At 49.2% G+C, this 15243-nt stretch overlaps 5 protein-coding genes across 5 annotated transcripts; 2 read left to right on the top strand and 3 right to left on the bottom strand.

Annotated features, from left to right (window-relative positions):
• Positions 1–759: 759 nt before the first annotated feature.
• On the bottom strand, positions 760–2585 carry ASPVEDRAFT_127328 (putative spindle poison sensitivity protein Scp3; the record flags this gene model as incomplete). Its single annotated transcript, XM_040806447.1, has 3 exons — positions 760–2064; positions 2145–2266; positions 2384–2585. 3 exons carry the CDS (start codon positions 2583–2585, stop codon positions 760–762), a joined length of 1629 nt encoding a protein of 542 aa, XP_040666735.1.
• An 887-nt stretch (positions 2586–3472) lies between these two features.
• Positions 3473–4445, bottom strand: ASPVEDRAFT_40488 (putative TBP interacting domain protein). Its single transcript, XM_040812164.1, has 5 exons — positions 4391–4445; positions 4196–4313; positions 4080–4142; positions 3609–4018; positions 3473–3553 (listed from the first exon to the last, which is right to left on the bottom strand). The coding sequence occupies exons 2-5, from the start codon at positions 4299–4301 to the stop codon at positions 3521–3523; spliced, it is 612 nt and encodes a 203-aa protein (XP_040666734.1). The 5' UTR covers positions 4302–4313; positions 4391–4445; the 3' UTR covers positions 3473–3520.
• A 477-nt stretch (positions 4446–4922) lies between these two features.
• On the bottom strand, positions 4923–7450 carry ASPVEDRAFT_149863 (putative chitin synthase activator (Chs3)). Its single transcript, XM_040808216.1, has 4 exons — positions 6484–7450; positions 6313–6432; positions 5040–6257; positions 4923–4990 (listed from the first exon to the last, which is right to left on the bottom strand). The coding sequence occupies exons 1-4, from the start codon at positions 7216–7218 to the stop codon at positions 4979–4981; spliced, it is 2085 nt and encodes a 694-aa protein (XP_040666733.1). The 5' UTR covers positions 7219–7450; the 3' UTR covers positions 4923–4978.
• Positions 7451–8865: 1415 nt separating this feature from the next.
• chl1 (DNA helicase) lies at positions 8866–12865 on the top strand (the record flags this gene model as incomplete). Its single annotated transcript, XM_040806461.1, has 10 exons — positions 8866–9003; positions 9114–9174; positions 9244–9410; positions 9467–10109; positions 10195–10820; positions 10874–11044; positions 11099–11755; positions 12038–12123; positions 12283–12481; positions 12647–12865. The coding sequence occupies 10 exons, from the start codon at positions 8866–8868 to the stop codon at positions 12863–12865; spliced, it is 2967 nt and encodes a 988-aa protein (XP_040666732.1).
• Positions 12866–13135: 270 nt separating this feature from the next.
• ASPVEDRAFT_596567 (uncharacterized protein) lies at positions 13136–15061 on the top strand. Its single transcript, XM_040815496.1, has 2 exons — positions 13136–13968; positions 14039–15061. The coding sequence occupies exons 1-2, from the start codon at positions 13581–13583 to the stop codon at positions 14752–14754; spliced, it is 1104 nt and encodes a 367-aa protein (XP_040666731.1). The 5' UTR covers positions 13136–13580; the 3' UTR covers positions 14755–15061.
• The last annotated feature ends 182 nt before the right edge of the window (positions 15062–15243 follow it).

Below are 15243 nucleotides of genomic sequence, written 5' to 3'. Positions count from 1 at the left end.
CCCTAACTTTATTCAATTAATATCGAGCTGCATGGTGTTAAACCAGAGATTGTGGCCTCCTATGCGATATGATGTGCCTTAGGGTTACTGCTTGACTTGGAACGTATTGAGGAAGAGCCCATACAGGGAGATAAACTTAATGGACAAAAGTAGGAATACCAATCGTTGAGTCGTGAGCTGCATACATAAAAAGTGAAACCCAAATAGAGAGAGAGAATCGCATAGAATGTACAGAAGGACGATGAGTAAGACAGGGATATGTAGATGAGGTAGGGTCGGGGTCAGTCCAGGGGTGTCAAGTAGATAAAAAAAAGAAGAATAAACATTTTTTAACAAACCAGAAATGAGATCATTGACATGAATAGAGGGGAATATGCCCGGCTAAATGCAGAGACAACCGATTTTAGAAACCAAGCATAGCATCTCTCTTCATCCATTCTGGAACGCCTCTCCCCCAAAAACACCAAGATTTGTCTAATCGGCGATGAAATGCAAGGCCATAAGGACGATGGAAAAAATGAAGGTTGTGTGTGATGGAGAATCAGCTGTACCGAAGTCTGAACTCCCAAAAATCGCTTAAACCGTTCTATGCAAAACCTGACTTCCGATTGCGAATAAAGCGGATGATGGTTCTTTTATTGAGCATGAGTATTATGACTAGCGCCAAGGGTTGGTACCGAATCATGGCTGTTCTTCTTTTATTCGTGTATTCGTGTTGAGACTTCATTTTTGTTCAGAAACGAGGACAGTCTGCTTCGATCACGCCTGCAAGCTAGACGTCTTCCCTGTCGGCGTGGTCTCTTCGTTGCCATTCCGCTTACTGTTTTCCTCTTCTTCCATTGAGAAGACGAGATCACCCTCTCCCTGTTCCTGTTCCTCTTCGATTTTACTAGCATTCACCGGTGACGACACCGCGCGATCTAGGCGGCTACTGGGAGGGGCCGATGGAGCATGACGTGCTGAGGATGGATGAAGGGATAAACCGCTAAGTTGCTGGGATATCATCGACGCAGAGGAATTTCGTGGCGGGCTGCCGATTGGGCCGAGGCTGGGGCTCCCAAAGTTCAACGAAGACTCCCGTAGAGGAGATCCAAGGTGTGTAAGAGATCCGTGAGCCTCTTCCTCCTTCTTCTGCTGGCGCTGCTTGGCGAATAATGCACCGAACCGGGATGGACTAGATGCCAGGGGCGAATTAACCTTTGAGAAGCTGGTGCCGCTCATTCCCAGGCCGCTGAGGTCGCGGTGGCTGGAACTTAGCTCATTATCTGTGCGGGAGAGACGGCGGAGTTTTTCCTGGGGCGTGAGGACATCGTCGTGAAGATTCATCGGTAAATAATCCTCTTCCATTGAGAAATTGCTATCCTCCCAGTCATCAAGAGCGTTAGGTCGAGGGACACTAGCGGAAAGCATTCGTGGCTTCACTGGTCGTTGAGAGTGTAGAAATCGTGATCCGAGTCCGTCTTCAAGCATACCAGGCGGCGATGAGCCAATAAAAGAAGACGATGGTTTCTTTACATCAGCACCGTAAGATGCATCGCGGAGATTCCGAGGCGGATTCGCTCGCTGTGCGGGTGGAGACAGTTCAATCCCAAATCTCGACGGCATGGAGGCAGCAACGGGTCCATAACGAGCAGCATGAGAAATCCCCTGGCTGTCAAAAGACGCAGGGAGCGGTGCATCAAGGGCGCTCAGATATTGATTGTGGTTCGGAGACATGGGAAATCGTAGCTCCTCAGCTGGAGACCCGGCATCGGACGCCAGTCCGGTGTCGATCGAAGGGATCGTATCGTACTGCGGCTGTTGTTGGGGATGGATTGCGGCGAATTCTTCTTGTGAAGGGAGCTGGGAGATGTATCGAGGATCGTTCCCATTCATCCGTTGTTGCGAGAGTACAGAATTGGTCAGCGCCGAGTCTTGGTTAACATATGCCTGAGGATTGACCCGACCTCCGAGGTTGAGGTGACTGCTGCCCATTCCCATACCCCCGGCGCCTGGCCTATTCACCCGTCTCCCGTCAGGCAGTATGTGTGCAAGTGCACACTTTGCTCCGAACTTGCAGTTACCCTATCCTCGCGAAAAAAGAAACGGTCAGCACTACAACATAGAGCGAAGAGGGAGCCCGCAGCGAAGGCGGGTCCAGGTACCTTTGTGAAGTATTTGCAGGGCGCATATTCGATCGCAGAATCAGTAGAATGGAGGAATGGACAAGCAGGTCCAGCCTGGCAGGCTCCTTGACGGAAGAATTTGCAGGGCACATGTTTCGTGTCTACCACAAGCAACAGCCCGATCAGCTCTTGTCACAGAAAACAAAAAAGGGGGTGATGAGGACGTAATGAGGTTGTAGGAGTCTAGATCATGAACAAGCAACGAACTGGGGGCTTACTGCTTTGGTTTGGTGGGCTGCGGGCAGCCATGTCGTAGCCCGAGGGATTGCGAGAATGGCCGTTCTGCTGGAGATGCTGTGGCCCGGACGGAACCGGGAGAGGGGCGCGACCTTTCATGTCACTCGAGAGCCGATTCTGCGAGCGAGAAGGATGGCCAGAGGAGGTTTGCGACGGAGGGTTGCGAGAAGCCGATATCTGCATCCTCAAGGCGAAAGCAAACGGGAGATCCGGCGGTTGGAGCAAAAATCTGGAGGGGTTTATCGGACGGAGGCGACTTGGGAGAGTGGGGGGACCGTTGGCGGTGTGCGCGTTAAGGCGGTTGAGTATTTGACTCTGTTGTCAACCCACGGGAATATAAGTATAATAGAAACCGTCTGGTAAGCGTGTCAATGAATCCATTTACTGCTGTTGGGCGAGACCCGTTTTCACTGCTGTTTTGCCTGACATTTACTCGAACTCGCCGCAGCCTTCAAACAGCCGCAACCACAGAAATTCAACCAGAGCTTGAAACCGGAGCCGTCAACAATAGAGTACTCCGTAGTCATGCGATCAGAGGCCCCTGGAAGCTATCTACACAGCAAGGGCTTCATACCTATGCTAGGTCGAGGTCAAGCTGGGTTATATCCAAAATGGGAGTCATCAGATGAACGTAGGGGATGACAATCACCAGGAGATGCCTAAGTTAGTACACCTTGCCCAACATGACGCCACCCGGTTGTCCATCTGGCGACATCATGCGCCTTAGATTCAAACCTCGTCCCGAGCGAAGCGCAGGTACCTGTTTTTGTTGCTTTACCTGTTGGGTCCAGACTATCGTCACTGCGTCAAGTGTCCAACGCAGCCGTCAAATCACAAGGCCATGCTCAAACTTGGCGGGGAGCCCGCCGATCACACGGATAGATATCTGTTCTTGCTCAGTGCAACTGGCTCCCCACACTCTATTTTGTGCAACGGACAGACACGGTCACAATTCAGGAATCTGTTTCTAAGGAGCCACAACTTAATATTAATGACGGTGATATTTCGATTACGCGTCTCTTCTAGATCTGCGATGTGAACAAATTCGATATGAATGTATCATAGGAGCACTTCCCTAAGAAAAGCAGACATCAAACTCGGTTCGCCCTAGTTTGTGATTACATCGGGGTCCCTTCAAGGCCCAAGCCTTCCTGTCCATAACTGTCAGCATAGGAAACGCGTCAACTGAAGGAAAGAGATCCATACCCAAAGCTCATCCCGAGTCATATTCTCGGGCAGTGTTTCAGAGCATTTGCGCCATATATCATGGCATATCTGAGCTCGGAGTCTTGCTTGGTTCTGCCAAATCTTCCAGTCCCTCCTCACATTTTCCTTCTCCAGAGGAGACACATGCGCCGATCCATCACCATCCATCTTAGCCACATGAGCAGCGAGTGAGCCCTTCTCTTTCTCGAGCTTCTCAATCTCTGTACGGAGCTCGGAGGGCAAGGGTACTGTGTTGATGGAGTTCAATTCGCCTTGCATCTTTTTGTCGTTCTCCTTGAGACCGTGAAGTTGCTCCTGGAGGCTTTGGATCTCTTCGTCCATGGCCGCTATAACTTCAGGTCCGACCTTGTTTAGCTCTTCTTGCAACGCATGATAAACCATTTGTTTTCCTAATTGACAGGCGGTGTCACCCCCCATTCACGCTGGTAAGGTCATGGGAAATAAACCCACCAGCTACTCGACACGCAATTTCCTTTTTTTGGTGTAGTTCTCGTAAAGCTCTCACCACATAAGCTGTGGTTTGTCTATGTCAATATCCACTCCATAAAAACATAAGAGAAACTTGCTTTTGGAGACCTTATTATGCAGATTGGTCGAGATATCGATAGCCGAATAAGGACGACTATCGATAAATGATTCCTTGGTCATGAACACAAAGTCATGGTGGTACATACTTCTGCTTTCCTGCGGTGTTGAGGCTTGGTTAACTTCCTAGTAACCTATGGTGGGCTTCAGGCCTAGGGATGGAATCGAAAACTTACGGAGATAGTCAAGAATCAATGCGGACCCCTCGGAGGAAGCTCAATGGATATCAGCCTTCCCACAAGCCATCTACTATATACCACATTCCACGAGGCCTCACCATCTTTTGTTGATTTATCTGATCTTCCTTTCTTTTGTGCCATGGTAGATGATCGGGTGTATAGTGAAGAATCAGAGAGGGAGTTTAAGAAGGGATTACAAAGAATGGCTAGAAAAAGACGAGGAAAATCGAACAGGAGGGAGCCGATGGTACCCGACCTAGGTACCTACTGCAAAGAGTTCACTTAGAACTCATCACGTGGAGGGGGGCCATTAAAGCTTAGGCTGTTCGAAAGATTATGCTGGATCTATGTAAAATTGATGCAACCAAAAATTAAAGAAAAGGCTCAAAAAAAAAAAAAAAAAAAAAAAAAAGGAAAGAAATCTGCAGACAGGGAAAGTGTGTTATAGCTATTCTTTTCACCTGTCAGAAAAAGCATCCATTGATGATAACTGTATTACGAGACACGATGCGGCCAGGTCCATTAATTCCCAATTTTTACAAGAAATGAATAAATATGAATGTAAATGCAGATAACTTTCGGGTATCACATGACAATCTACAAAGGCATCAGTAGAAGTTAACGGGCGTAGAAGGCGGGAACTTACGCAATCGTTTTCTTTCGGGGCTTGGGGGACACCCATCTCCTCGAAAGTCTTCGGGCCTTTGCCGGGTTGAGCTCCTGGTTTCGAGGGTTTCTGGGCGGCAGGGGCCGACGAAGGTGTCGCCCCGGGTTTCGGTGTCCCCGAGGGTGATTGCATTGACTCGGCGCGCGGGGGAAAGTTTGCAGAGGAGGGTGAAGGCCGCGGGGAAGGCATCACACCAGGATGGCCGGAAACAGGCGTTCGCGCGGGCTTCCGATCTGGCACATTGTCCAAACGTTGGGGACGTCTCCGCATATCCTGTCTCGGGGGATCCATAGGCGCCGAATAGCCAATATCCAGTTTAGGTCCTGCCGACACAGGATGCACTTGGCCTGTCGGTGGTGTTGCAGAGCCTGGAGGTCGGTAGCCCATTGGCCCCGGTCCATATGAGGCAGCACGGTTGTACTGAGCAACGTTAGGCCGAATGTTTGGATTAATACCGAATGCAGAACTAGGCCGGTTATCAGGTGGATAACCTGGACGGCCCTGGGGCCCCACGCGGTCTGGATAGGGCGCTGCGGATGATGGGTTGGAATCGTTAAGACTCATTCTGGACGGGTCCGGCATCTCTAGATTCTCGGAAACTGGCTGCATTGCGTTTGCATTTGACGCCCCTCGCTGATGATTACCATAACGTGTGGACTTGATTCGAGCAATCGCAACATTTTCATGGTCTCGGCGTGACAAGGTCTTCGAGCGCGAGATGCTATCGATTCGGCCTGTGGCATCTTTATTTCCGCTAGCTGCAGCTTTAGCATACCAACTCTTGGCTTCTTTGATATCGACTGGAACAAATATTCCAACTTCATAAAAATAACCAAGCGCGAACTCCGCGGTTGGAAGGCCACTTTGAGCTGCCCGTTGAGCGTACGAGAATGCCAATTCGTCATTCTTTTCGAAAACACCTTCGTGACCACAGAGGAACCATTTACTGATAGCCATTTCAGCCTCGGGTTCGCCCTGGCGTGCAGCAAGGGCGTTGTAGTGCAAGGACAATGCGGGGTTGAAATCGCAGCCAAGTTGGCCCAATTCATATGCGGCTCCCATTTTGACTTGGGCCTTGGCGAACCCGTGGTATGCAGCCTTTTCTATATTTACGCGGGCGGAGTTGAGATCGAGAGGCAGATATGTCTCTGGTACATTTACCTGTGGCAGTTCACGGGCTAAAAGCATGCCGTATACCTGGATCATGAGTCGTTAGTTCAAGAGGCGTGGACACGAGGTGAAGATAACGCACATAGGCACCTTGTGGGGCATTCTCATCACACGACTGTGCAGCGAGGCTGATGTATTCGAGGCCCATTCGGTAATCCTGACGTTGGCCATGCTGCCCAAGCAGTATCATCATACCCAGGCGCTAGAATGGGTATATTAGCGTGCGTCAAGATTCTGGGGCGGGAGAGTTTACATAGTAAGAAGCGGAATCGGCAAAAGCGACACCTTTCTCGTAGTGCCTAATGGCCTTTTCGGGCTCTCCAGAGCTTTCAAACTGCATTCCGATGCGATATTCCGCCCTCGCATATCCCTTTTCTGCAGCTCTCGAATAGCAGCGGAAGGCCTCCTTCTTATCTACACGGAATCCAAACTTGCCGAATTCCAACCACATGCCCTTAATAAACTCCGCCTTCGGATGGTATTGCTCAGCCAAAAAGTTAACTATATTCAATGCGTCATTCCGTAGCTGACGCTCAACCGAGGGGGTCTGGGGGCGCGGAGGTTGGATCACGGATAAACGAGCCTCGTTCTGTACTGCGACCTCGACGTGGGCGAGCACATCTTGGGCCCAAGCCAGTTGCATTTCCGGGTCATTGGATGACAGCACGGGTACTCGAGCCTTTTCCAAGTTCGCTTCTCGTTGTTCATCGGTGGGGGGCACATTCGGCGGTGGATTCCGCAAAACTGGAAAGGGTGAGAAATTTGGCGAGTCCATCGCGTCATATACGGCTGCGGACTGCTCGTAGTGAGTCGCCTCGTAGCCTGAGTGAAGGGGCTGTCCCTGGACAACGGCGGCGGAGGAGGATCGCTCTGGGAGACGTGAACGCTCATACTGGGCTTGTCCGTACTGCATGCGTCCCTGGGGGCTGCGGGCCTGGTGCTCTAGCTGGGCAATATTGTCCTGCATATTCTCCGGGACTTCTGGCATGACTCTGCTGGTTGATAAATTAATTTTTTTTCTCCAATCAGCAATACATCCCAAAAGGAGCGCTAGTGGGATTTAATATATGTGGTTGTGCGGTGTGTTTGCGCTGCTGAGGGGCAGAACTTGGGAATCAAGGAGAACGCGGTCGCACCTTTGGGGAGAAGGAGATATGACCTCGGGGTTCGTGGCTGGCATGTACCAATCATCACTGCCTCCCGGATACCAGGTCGCAGAGAGGCCTCCCTGGCCGTGGCCTTGTGGTGGTCGATTCATTGTTCGCGAGAATAAGCCGCGTCGGGACTATGGCGCTTTCTTTGCTTTTCTTCTCCTTTTTTTTTCGCGACCGCAGATTCCACCCCTGCCAATAATGGTGCTGGGTCGCCGGGGTCAAACGAGAGCTATTGTTTAGGGTCTTGGAATTGGCGGGTTCATCGCATTCCCGAACAGAAAGAAAGGGATGAGGCGGGAAAAAATGACCGTGGACGGCTTGGAGAAGCGGATCTCGTAAGGCTCAAGAGAAAAAGACAGAAAAGGGAAAGCTATCTGAAGTTTGCCAGCAAAGGGAAGGGATTTGCAGAATATCCAGCACGGAGGGGAAAGGAGCCAACGTCTCCCGGAAGAGACCCCGCTGAACAAACACCCGAACTGGACGGCTGACCGTGATGGAGCAGTGGAACGGGCTCGTGTTGGGGGAGTCCAGAGCAAATATCAATATTCAATAATAAATTAACAGCTCAACAAGCCAAAAGGGTCAGCAAAAGACGAGACAACAATACGGGTATTTATTAATAGACGCCGAGTTATTGTGATAATCATCAATATCAAGCAGACGGCGGGGTCGCTGGGTTTTCTCCCTAATAATAATATCAGTCGGCAGCATCAAATAACAAACCAGAGCTGGGCAGGCTGCTAAGATCAGGCCAACTACTAAGTGTCTTACACCGTCGGTCCACCATCTACCGGGGGTGGGAGAGGAGAGCGTCTTATTAATAGAAATCTGACCCTGGAGTTCTCACAAGTCACAACCACTCGTGTCCGCTTCCTCCTTGGCTTCAGCCGTTCGAAGAGGCTATTTTTATCAGGTTTAGCCGCAGCCCGTAGCGTGGCTGGTCGTGTTGCACTTCTTCCAGAGATCCCACGGAGCCTGTCTTGGCCGTTCTCCGGTGTGGCTGAGAGTGACTGACGCCATCATCCATGCAGATTGCTCGGGGTACCCAAGCCTTCTGTGATTCTGTCCTGTTTCAGCTCCTGATTCATGAATTACTTCCTTCTTGGCTTTTGACTGAGTGGGTAAGTTCTAAGATCGAGTTAAATTGTCAGGTTGACTAATGTCTTGACTTCAGCTTCTGACCATTTTCACAACTTCAAGGTTAGTGTTGTATGCCTCACATGGTCCAGTTGGAAGTCATTCCATACATCTTTCCTCAACAAAGAGTTTGTTGTGGCCTTGATAAATAACTAATGTTCGGATCTTGTTTTTGGTTTTGGTTTTTCTAAGGATATGTATATAGATGCATGGTTTTTGTTTTCCATCTTTTGTCTTTGACGTTTTCCCTCCCTGCCACATCCATTGCTAGCATTTCAGTTAGCCTTGATCTAAAAAATAGTCTTCAATTATAGGCAGATATGAGCGACAAGAAAGCCCTAGGCATGGAGCTATCAGCAGCGGAGAAGTTTCATCACCCGTATTCACCATACGATATTCAACTCCAATTTATGCAATCTCTGTATACATGTCTTGAGGAAGGTAAAGTTGCTGTCTTTGAGTCTCCCACTGGTAAGTTCACAGTTCGGATTTGACCTTCTATAGAAATGGCTGACACACTCCATCAGGGACTGTAAGTAGATGTACCTCATGTGGTTGACCTGCTTCTAACTCGTCAGGGAAAATCCCTGAGCCTGATATGTGGCTCCTTGACGTGGCTTCGCGATCACAAACGCAAATCATTCCTCGAAACCGTTCAGAACGTTACATGTAATTAATACTCTACTTGCATCGCTTAGCACGCCGCTGACCGGAATCTCTAGATGACGACGATGAGCCCGAGTGGATGATGGAATTCGCAAAGCGCGAAACAACTCGTGCTATTGCTGAGAAACGGAAAGAATTCGAGCGGCGATTGGCAAAAGTTAGACGAGAAGAAGAGCAACAGAAAACCACCCTTAATAACCCAGATGCTCCTAGAAAGCGACAGGTATGGGTGTTGTTTACCAAGGCAGCAAATGGAAACTAAGTTTATATATGGTCTAGAAAACTGGAAATGCGTTGCCAAATGGCGATGGCATTGATGATGACAGCCAATTCGCGCTCGATGATTACGATAGCGAGACTGATGGTCCCAGCCCTTCGTTAAAGGAGTCTACCGCCTCTAATGGACTTTCTTCCAGCACAGTCGAGCTATTGGAACGCCTTAAGGGCCGTGGGTCGAAAGTTCAATCTGAAGAAGGTGACGGGACAGATGATATTAAGATTTTCTACTGCTCGAGAACGCATTCGCAACTTATGCAATTTGCAAATGAGTTAAGGCGCGTTACATTACCATCGAGTGTGCCCGAGGAATTAAAACAGGTTTTTACTGAAGAAGAGCTAGAAGAACGCATCAGGCACCTCTCACTTGGATCCCGGAAAAACCTCTGTATCAACCCCAAAGTGGCTTCTTTGGGAGATTCAACGGCAATCAATGAACGCTGCTTGGAATTGCAGCAACCTAACACCACAGAACAACAGCGATGTTCCTTTCTACCATCGAAGGAAGATGATATGGCAACATTGTCCTTTCGGGACCACGCGCTATCAACCGTGAAAGACATTGAGGATTTGGGAAAACTTGGCAAGAAAATGAATATATGTCCCTACTACGCATCTCGCCCAGTTGCCAGCCAGAGTGAGGTGGGTTTGCCTTTGCAGCATTTGATAGCTGGGGCTAATTTTAAGGCAGATTATAACCCTTCCGTATCCTCTACTCCTACAACGATCAGCTCGGGAGGCCCTTAATATATCAATCAAGGACCAGATTATTGTCATTGACGAAGCCCATAATCTTATGGACGCAATATCCAACATCCACTCGGTAACCATTACACTTGCTCAACTACAAACATCAATCTTCCAATTAACCACATATGCTCGAAAATTCAAGACTCGCCTAAAAGGAAAGAATCGCAGTTATGTCGCTCAGGTCATCCGCTTGATCAGCTCCATTGCGGACCACCTTCAGTCCATTTTAAATAGCAATCAGCCCAACGAAGGCTCTGTTCTCCCGTCCGATTTGATGTCAGGGAAAGGCGTTGATCAGATTAATCCGCATAAACTATCGAGGTATTTGCAGGAGAGCAAGCTGGCGAGAAAAGTTGACGGTTACGTCGACTTCTCACAGAATAAAGCAGACCAACGAATAAAGATCAAGGCTGCAGTTCCTGTTCTTTTTCACATACAAAGCTTTTTACTGCCGTTAATGAATGTTTCTGCCGAGGGTCGATTATTCTATACCAAGTCCCAAGGAGATATCCAGCTAGATTACATGCTTCTTGACCCAACTAATCACTTCCGTGAGATTGTTGAGAATGCAAGGGCGGTCATCCTGGCTGGAGGGACCATGTCCCCTGTAAGAGCTTTGAATCTCTTGTTGTGTAACAAAATTTCTAATTTTCCCTGCAGATGTCTGACTACTTGAGCCATCTCTTCTCCTATGTTCCGAGGGACCGCCTGGATACGTTCAGCTATGGCCATGTCATCCCGGCAGAAAATTTGACTGCACATAATCTCGCTCTGGGTGTTCAGGGCTCTCAATTTGATTTTACCTATGATGGTCGTAATTCTGAGGAAATGGTATTCTCCCCAAGCCTTCTCATAAGCATATCTGGACCCTAATTCTTGCACTAGATATATGACCTCGGTTTAACAATCGCTAAAATCTGCCATGTCGTTCCTGATGGCGTTGTTGCTTTCTTTCCCAGCTACGACTATCTAAGCCAGGTTCTAAACAGATGGAAAAAACCAATCCCAGGTGAAACAGGTCAATCATTCTACCAGCTAATCGAGAAAGAAAAGCCGATTATATACGAATCACGAGAGATGGAAACCACAACGGACGATCTCCTTCGCCACTACGCTAACACCATTGAAAACGGCAAGGGAGCGTTACTCCTGTCCGTAGTTGGCGGGAAGTTGTCGGAGGGTATCAATTTCTCAGACAAACTAGGAAGAGGCGTGCTAATCGTCGGCCTCCCATTTCCTAATATACGCAGCCCAGTTTGGCAAGCTAAAATCAAACATATTGAACAAAAGGCTTACCAGAATCAGTCGTCTGGCTCTGAAGAAAGTCGGCGGTCATCCGCCAAAGCCGCTGGGGGGGATTTCTATGAGAATGCTTGTATGCGGGCCGTGAACCAATGCATCGGCCGGGCCATCAGGCACCGCAATGATTATGCCGCCATCATCCTTATTGATAAACGATATGGAAGATCCAAGATACAGTCAAAACTACCTGGATGGATTCAGCAAAGCTTGAAAAAGGACTCCGCTAATTTGACGGCAGGGGTAACCTTGGGATCCCTTGCTCGATTTTTCCACAACAAAATTAGATGAAAAAAAGAGACAGCAATATGATATGATTAATTCACTATAATTTCTGCACTCAGGAAATTCCTCAGACGGCCTCTATTGAAACCAAAAATCATTAGCTTGCAGGTGAAATTAAAATCACGTGGTCTAGGTATGCCAAGACATTCTAGGGCTCACCCTTTTTTAGGGCAAACAAGCGGGTTAGCGCACACTCTAGCCGGGGACCAGCCTTGAATTCAACCTCCGAGCCAGAAGAAGACTCCGATCGCATCCCCATCGCCAACACTTGTCGAACACAGCACCCTCGACAAGATGCCTACCCGTCTCACTAAGACAAGAAAGAGGTGCGTCGCAAACTATCTATCCCCTTTTTTCCCGTTCGAATTTTCCCGACGAAATATGCACTGCGGAAGGAATCGAAGAAAACTGGCAACGAGCCACGGCCGAAATCACCATCATCAACCACGGAATTGACAAGAGACTGACATATATCGTTTTTCTAGCCGCGGTCATGTTTCCGCCGGTTACGGTCGTATCGGAAAGCACCGTAAGCATCCCGGTGGTCGTGGTATGGCCGGTGGTCAACACCACCACCGCACCAACCTCGACAAGTACCACCCCGGTTACTTCGGTAAGGTCGGTATGAGGTACTTCCACAAGACCCAGCAGCAGTTCTGGAAGCCCACAATCAACCTCGACAAGGTACGTTGCGAATTTCCACGAGCGGATTGAAGATATTAGAGAAGACCCGTCGCATTCTCGAACAGGCATGCGGGATTTGCCTCTGAAGTGTTGGAACCTTGGACAAAGACCGACAAATACGAAATTTGGTTTTTTTTTGGGTACTGATTGTTTTTGCTTCAATAGCTGTGGTCCCTCGTCCCCGCTGAGCAGCGTGAGGCCTACGTGAGCGGCAAGAAGACCGACACTGCTCCCGTCATCGATCTCCTTTCTCTCGGCTACTCCAAGGTCCTCGGCAAGGGCCGTCTTCCTGAAGTCCCTATCGTTGTGCGTGCCCGCTACGTTAGCCGTGATGCTGAGCAGAAGATCAAGGATGCTGGTGGTGTTATTGAGCTGGTTGCTTAGATGAACGGTGAAGGGGAACGTTTTTCTTTGTTTTGGAGGCGCAACGCAAAAGCTGGAGCAGGTGCTGTGCTGATAATGGGCCGGCGTAAATAGACGGGCGTCAGAAGAGACCTCGACTATGGGAGCCGCGGATCGAACTTATGGATCCGTGTATCTACACAACAAGGGTTCAGTTTTTCTTCTTTGTGTTTGTGATAAACATAGTTGGCCTCCGAACGCCCTTAACGATCACATTTAACAATAAAATACCATAAGGAGGAATCCCTTTTCCCATTGGCGACTGTCTACGCCATCTTCAGTTTTTGCAGACTGAGACCATAAGCGTAGGCTCGGGCTCGACGGAAAGAAGCCTAGCAGTATGCATAGCCGGTCGAATGAGATGACCATATTTGTCTATATAGATCCTCAGGTATAGGTCCTTTTTTAATCCAGGGAGGGGCGAAATTTGAGCATTCTCGGAAAATAAGCAGTTGCTACTGAGGGTATCATAGCATTTGACGTACCCCAATCCATTCCTCGACCCGGAGGTTTATCCTCGGCAGAAACATCAAAAAGCTCGGTCCAGCATCCGCACTATCTTGACCCCAGGTCTCCAACTATAAAGATGGCCGGTAAGTTGTAATTCACTACAACATTAATCGCCCCCCATTAATCATATTTGATTCCTTTTGTCTACTTTGATATCTGCGCCTTCTTAACGGCCGAGTAAAGGACAATGACAGATCCGCTAAAAACGTTAGAAACCGAACCCCGCTATCGCGAGAACAACATCTCGCGAAGGATCTTCCCCGTCGCCGGCATCCAAACTGCTGTGTTCGGACTTGATGAACTTCCACCCCAGGCATCGGAGATTGCATGTCTCTGGCTTTTGCACCCGCGACTTGCAACTCAAGAACGCATGGTCCCCATTGCCACCGCCGTCATCAAGGACTGGAACAAGCGGATCCAAGATGGTCGTGCGGGCTCTGGCAAGCCGGTCAAAGGGTTGATTGCAGTGGCCTTTGATCAGAGAAATCACGGCACAAGATTGGTTGATCCCCTTTGCAATGAGGCTTGGAGGCAGGGAAACCCGCGACATGCCCAGGATATGTTTTCCGTCTTCCGTGAGTTTGTCCTCCGATGCCCTGGGCTTCAACCTAAACAATACACCCAAGAACTAATGGAGCGAGTTAGAGGGCACCGCGCGAGATACCTCCTTGTTGATTGATTTTCTCCCGGCATTTGTCTTTCCTAAATCGGACCGCCGCATCACCGAGAATCTTGTCCTGGGCGTCTCTCTCGGCGGGCATGCAGCCTGGAGCTGTATCCTGCACGAACCTCGCATCACCGCTGGCGTTGTAATCATTGGCTGCCCTGACTACGCAAACGTGATGGCCGATCGGGCTCGCCTTTCCAAACTCCCGTCATACACAAGCACAACCCCACCTGGCGCACAGTTCCTAGGATCAGAAGACTTCCCAGCCACCCTATTAGAAGCCGTCCGCAAATGGGATCCTGCCGGTTTATTCCTATCCTATTTAAGCCTTAGCCTAGGAGCGGAGCCTATTCGCAGCGCTCCGATCCCAGAGCCCACGGAGGCCCAGAGAACAGCCCTCCGGCCGCTTTTAACGCGCTGTTTAGCGGGGAAGAAGATCCTCAATCTCTCCGGGGGTGTCGACAAGCTGGTGCCGTACAGTAAAGGAGAAGCGTTCTTGACTTGGCTTAAACTGGCGGCTGGGCCTCATGGCTGGTTCGCCGATGGAGCCGTTACCCTTGAAGATATCATTGATCAGAACGCGGGGCACGAGGTTACACCGAAGATGGTTGATGAGGCCGTTAGATTCATTGGCGATGCACTTGCCTCAGGCAAAGACGAGTTAGAGGCATCCGTAAGGTCATCTAAAATCTAAGTAGTACCTAGATGAGATGCCGAATCCATAGTAATAACGTTAAGTACATATATATGTATATATATATATACTGACGCGAGATTCGCAACTACTCCTAGATATTACTGGAACGAGAGTAGGAATGAGACAAGAAGACTAGTTGAGGATGGTCCATAAATATTCAGTTTACTCAACTCTATGTATTTAGCAAGTCACGACACAAATTTCCAGATCTAGAGTAGCAGATTCCTGTGTTTTCGCCAATAGTTGGACATAAATGTTGGAAGGACTGAATGCCCCTTTCCCAGGCCGACGCACCATGGACCAACAGCGCAGCGGTCTGAAATTGATGGGGCCAGCTCCACTGCGGCTCGGCATTGTTGTTCCCTCCATGGTTGTTTGTCCTCCGGACCTCCAGACCACCCTCCGACCTGACTGAATTGATCAACCAGATTTTTGAACAGCCTGGCTTTGAAGTTGTTTGCTCAAATTCACACCGACCACGACCAA

The sequence above is a fragment of the Aspergillus versicolor genome (assembly GCF_001890125.1).
Source record: "Aspergillus versicolor CBS 583.65 unplaced genomic scaffold ASPVEscaffold_3, whole genome shotgun sequence".
NCBI classification, from domain to species: Eukaryota; Fungi; Ascomycota; class Eurotiomycetes; order Eurotiales; family Aspergillaceae; genus Aspergillus; species Aspergillus versicolor.
This window is presented reverse-complemented; position numbering and strand designations above follow the sequence as displayed.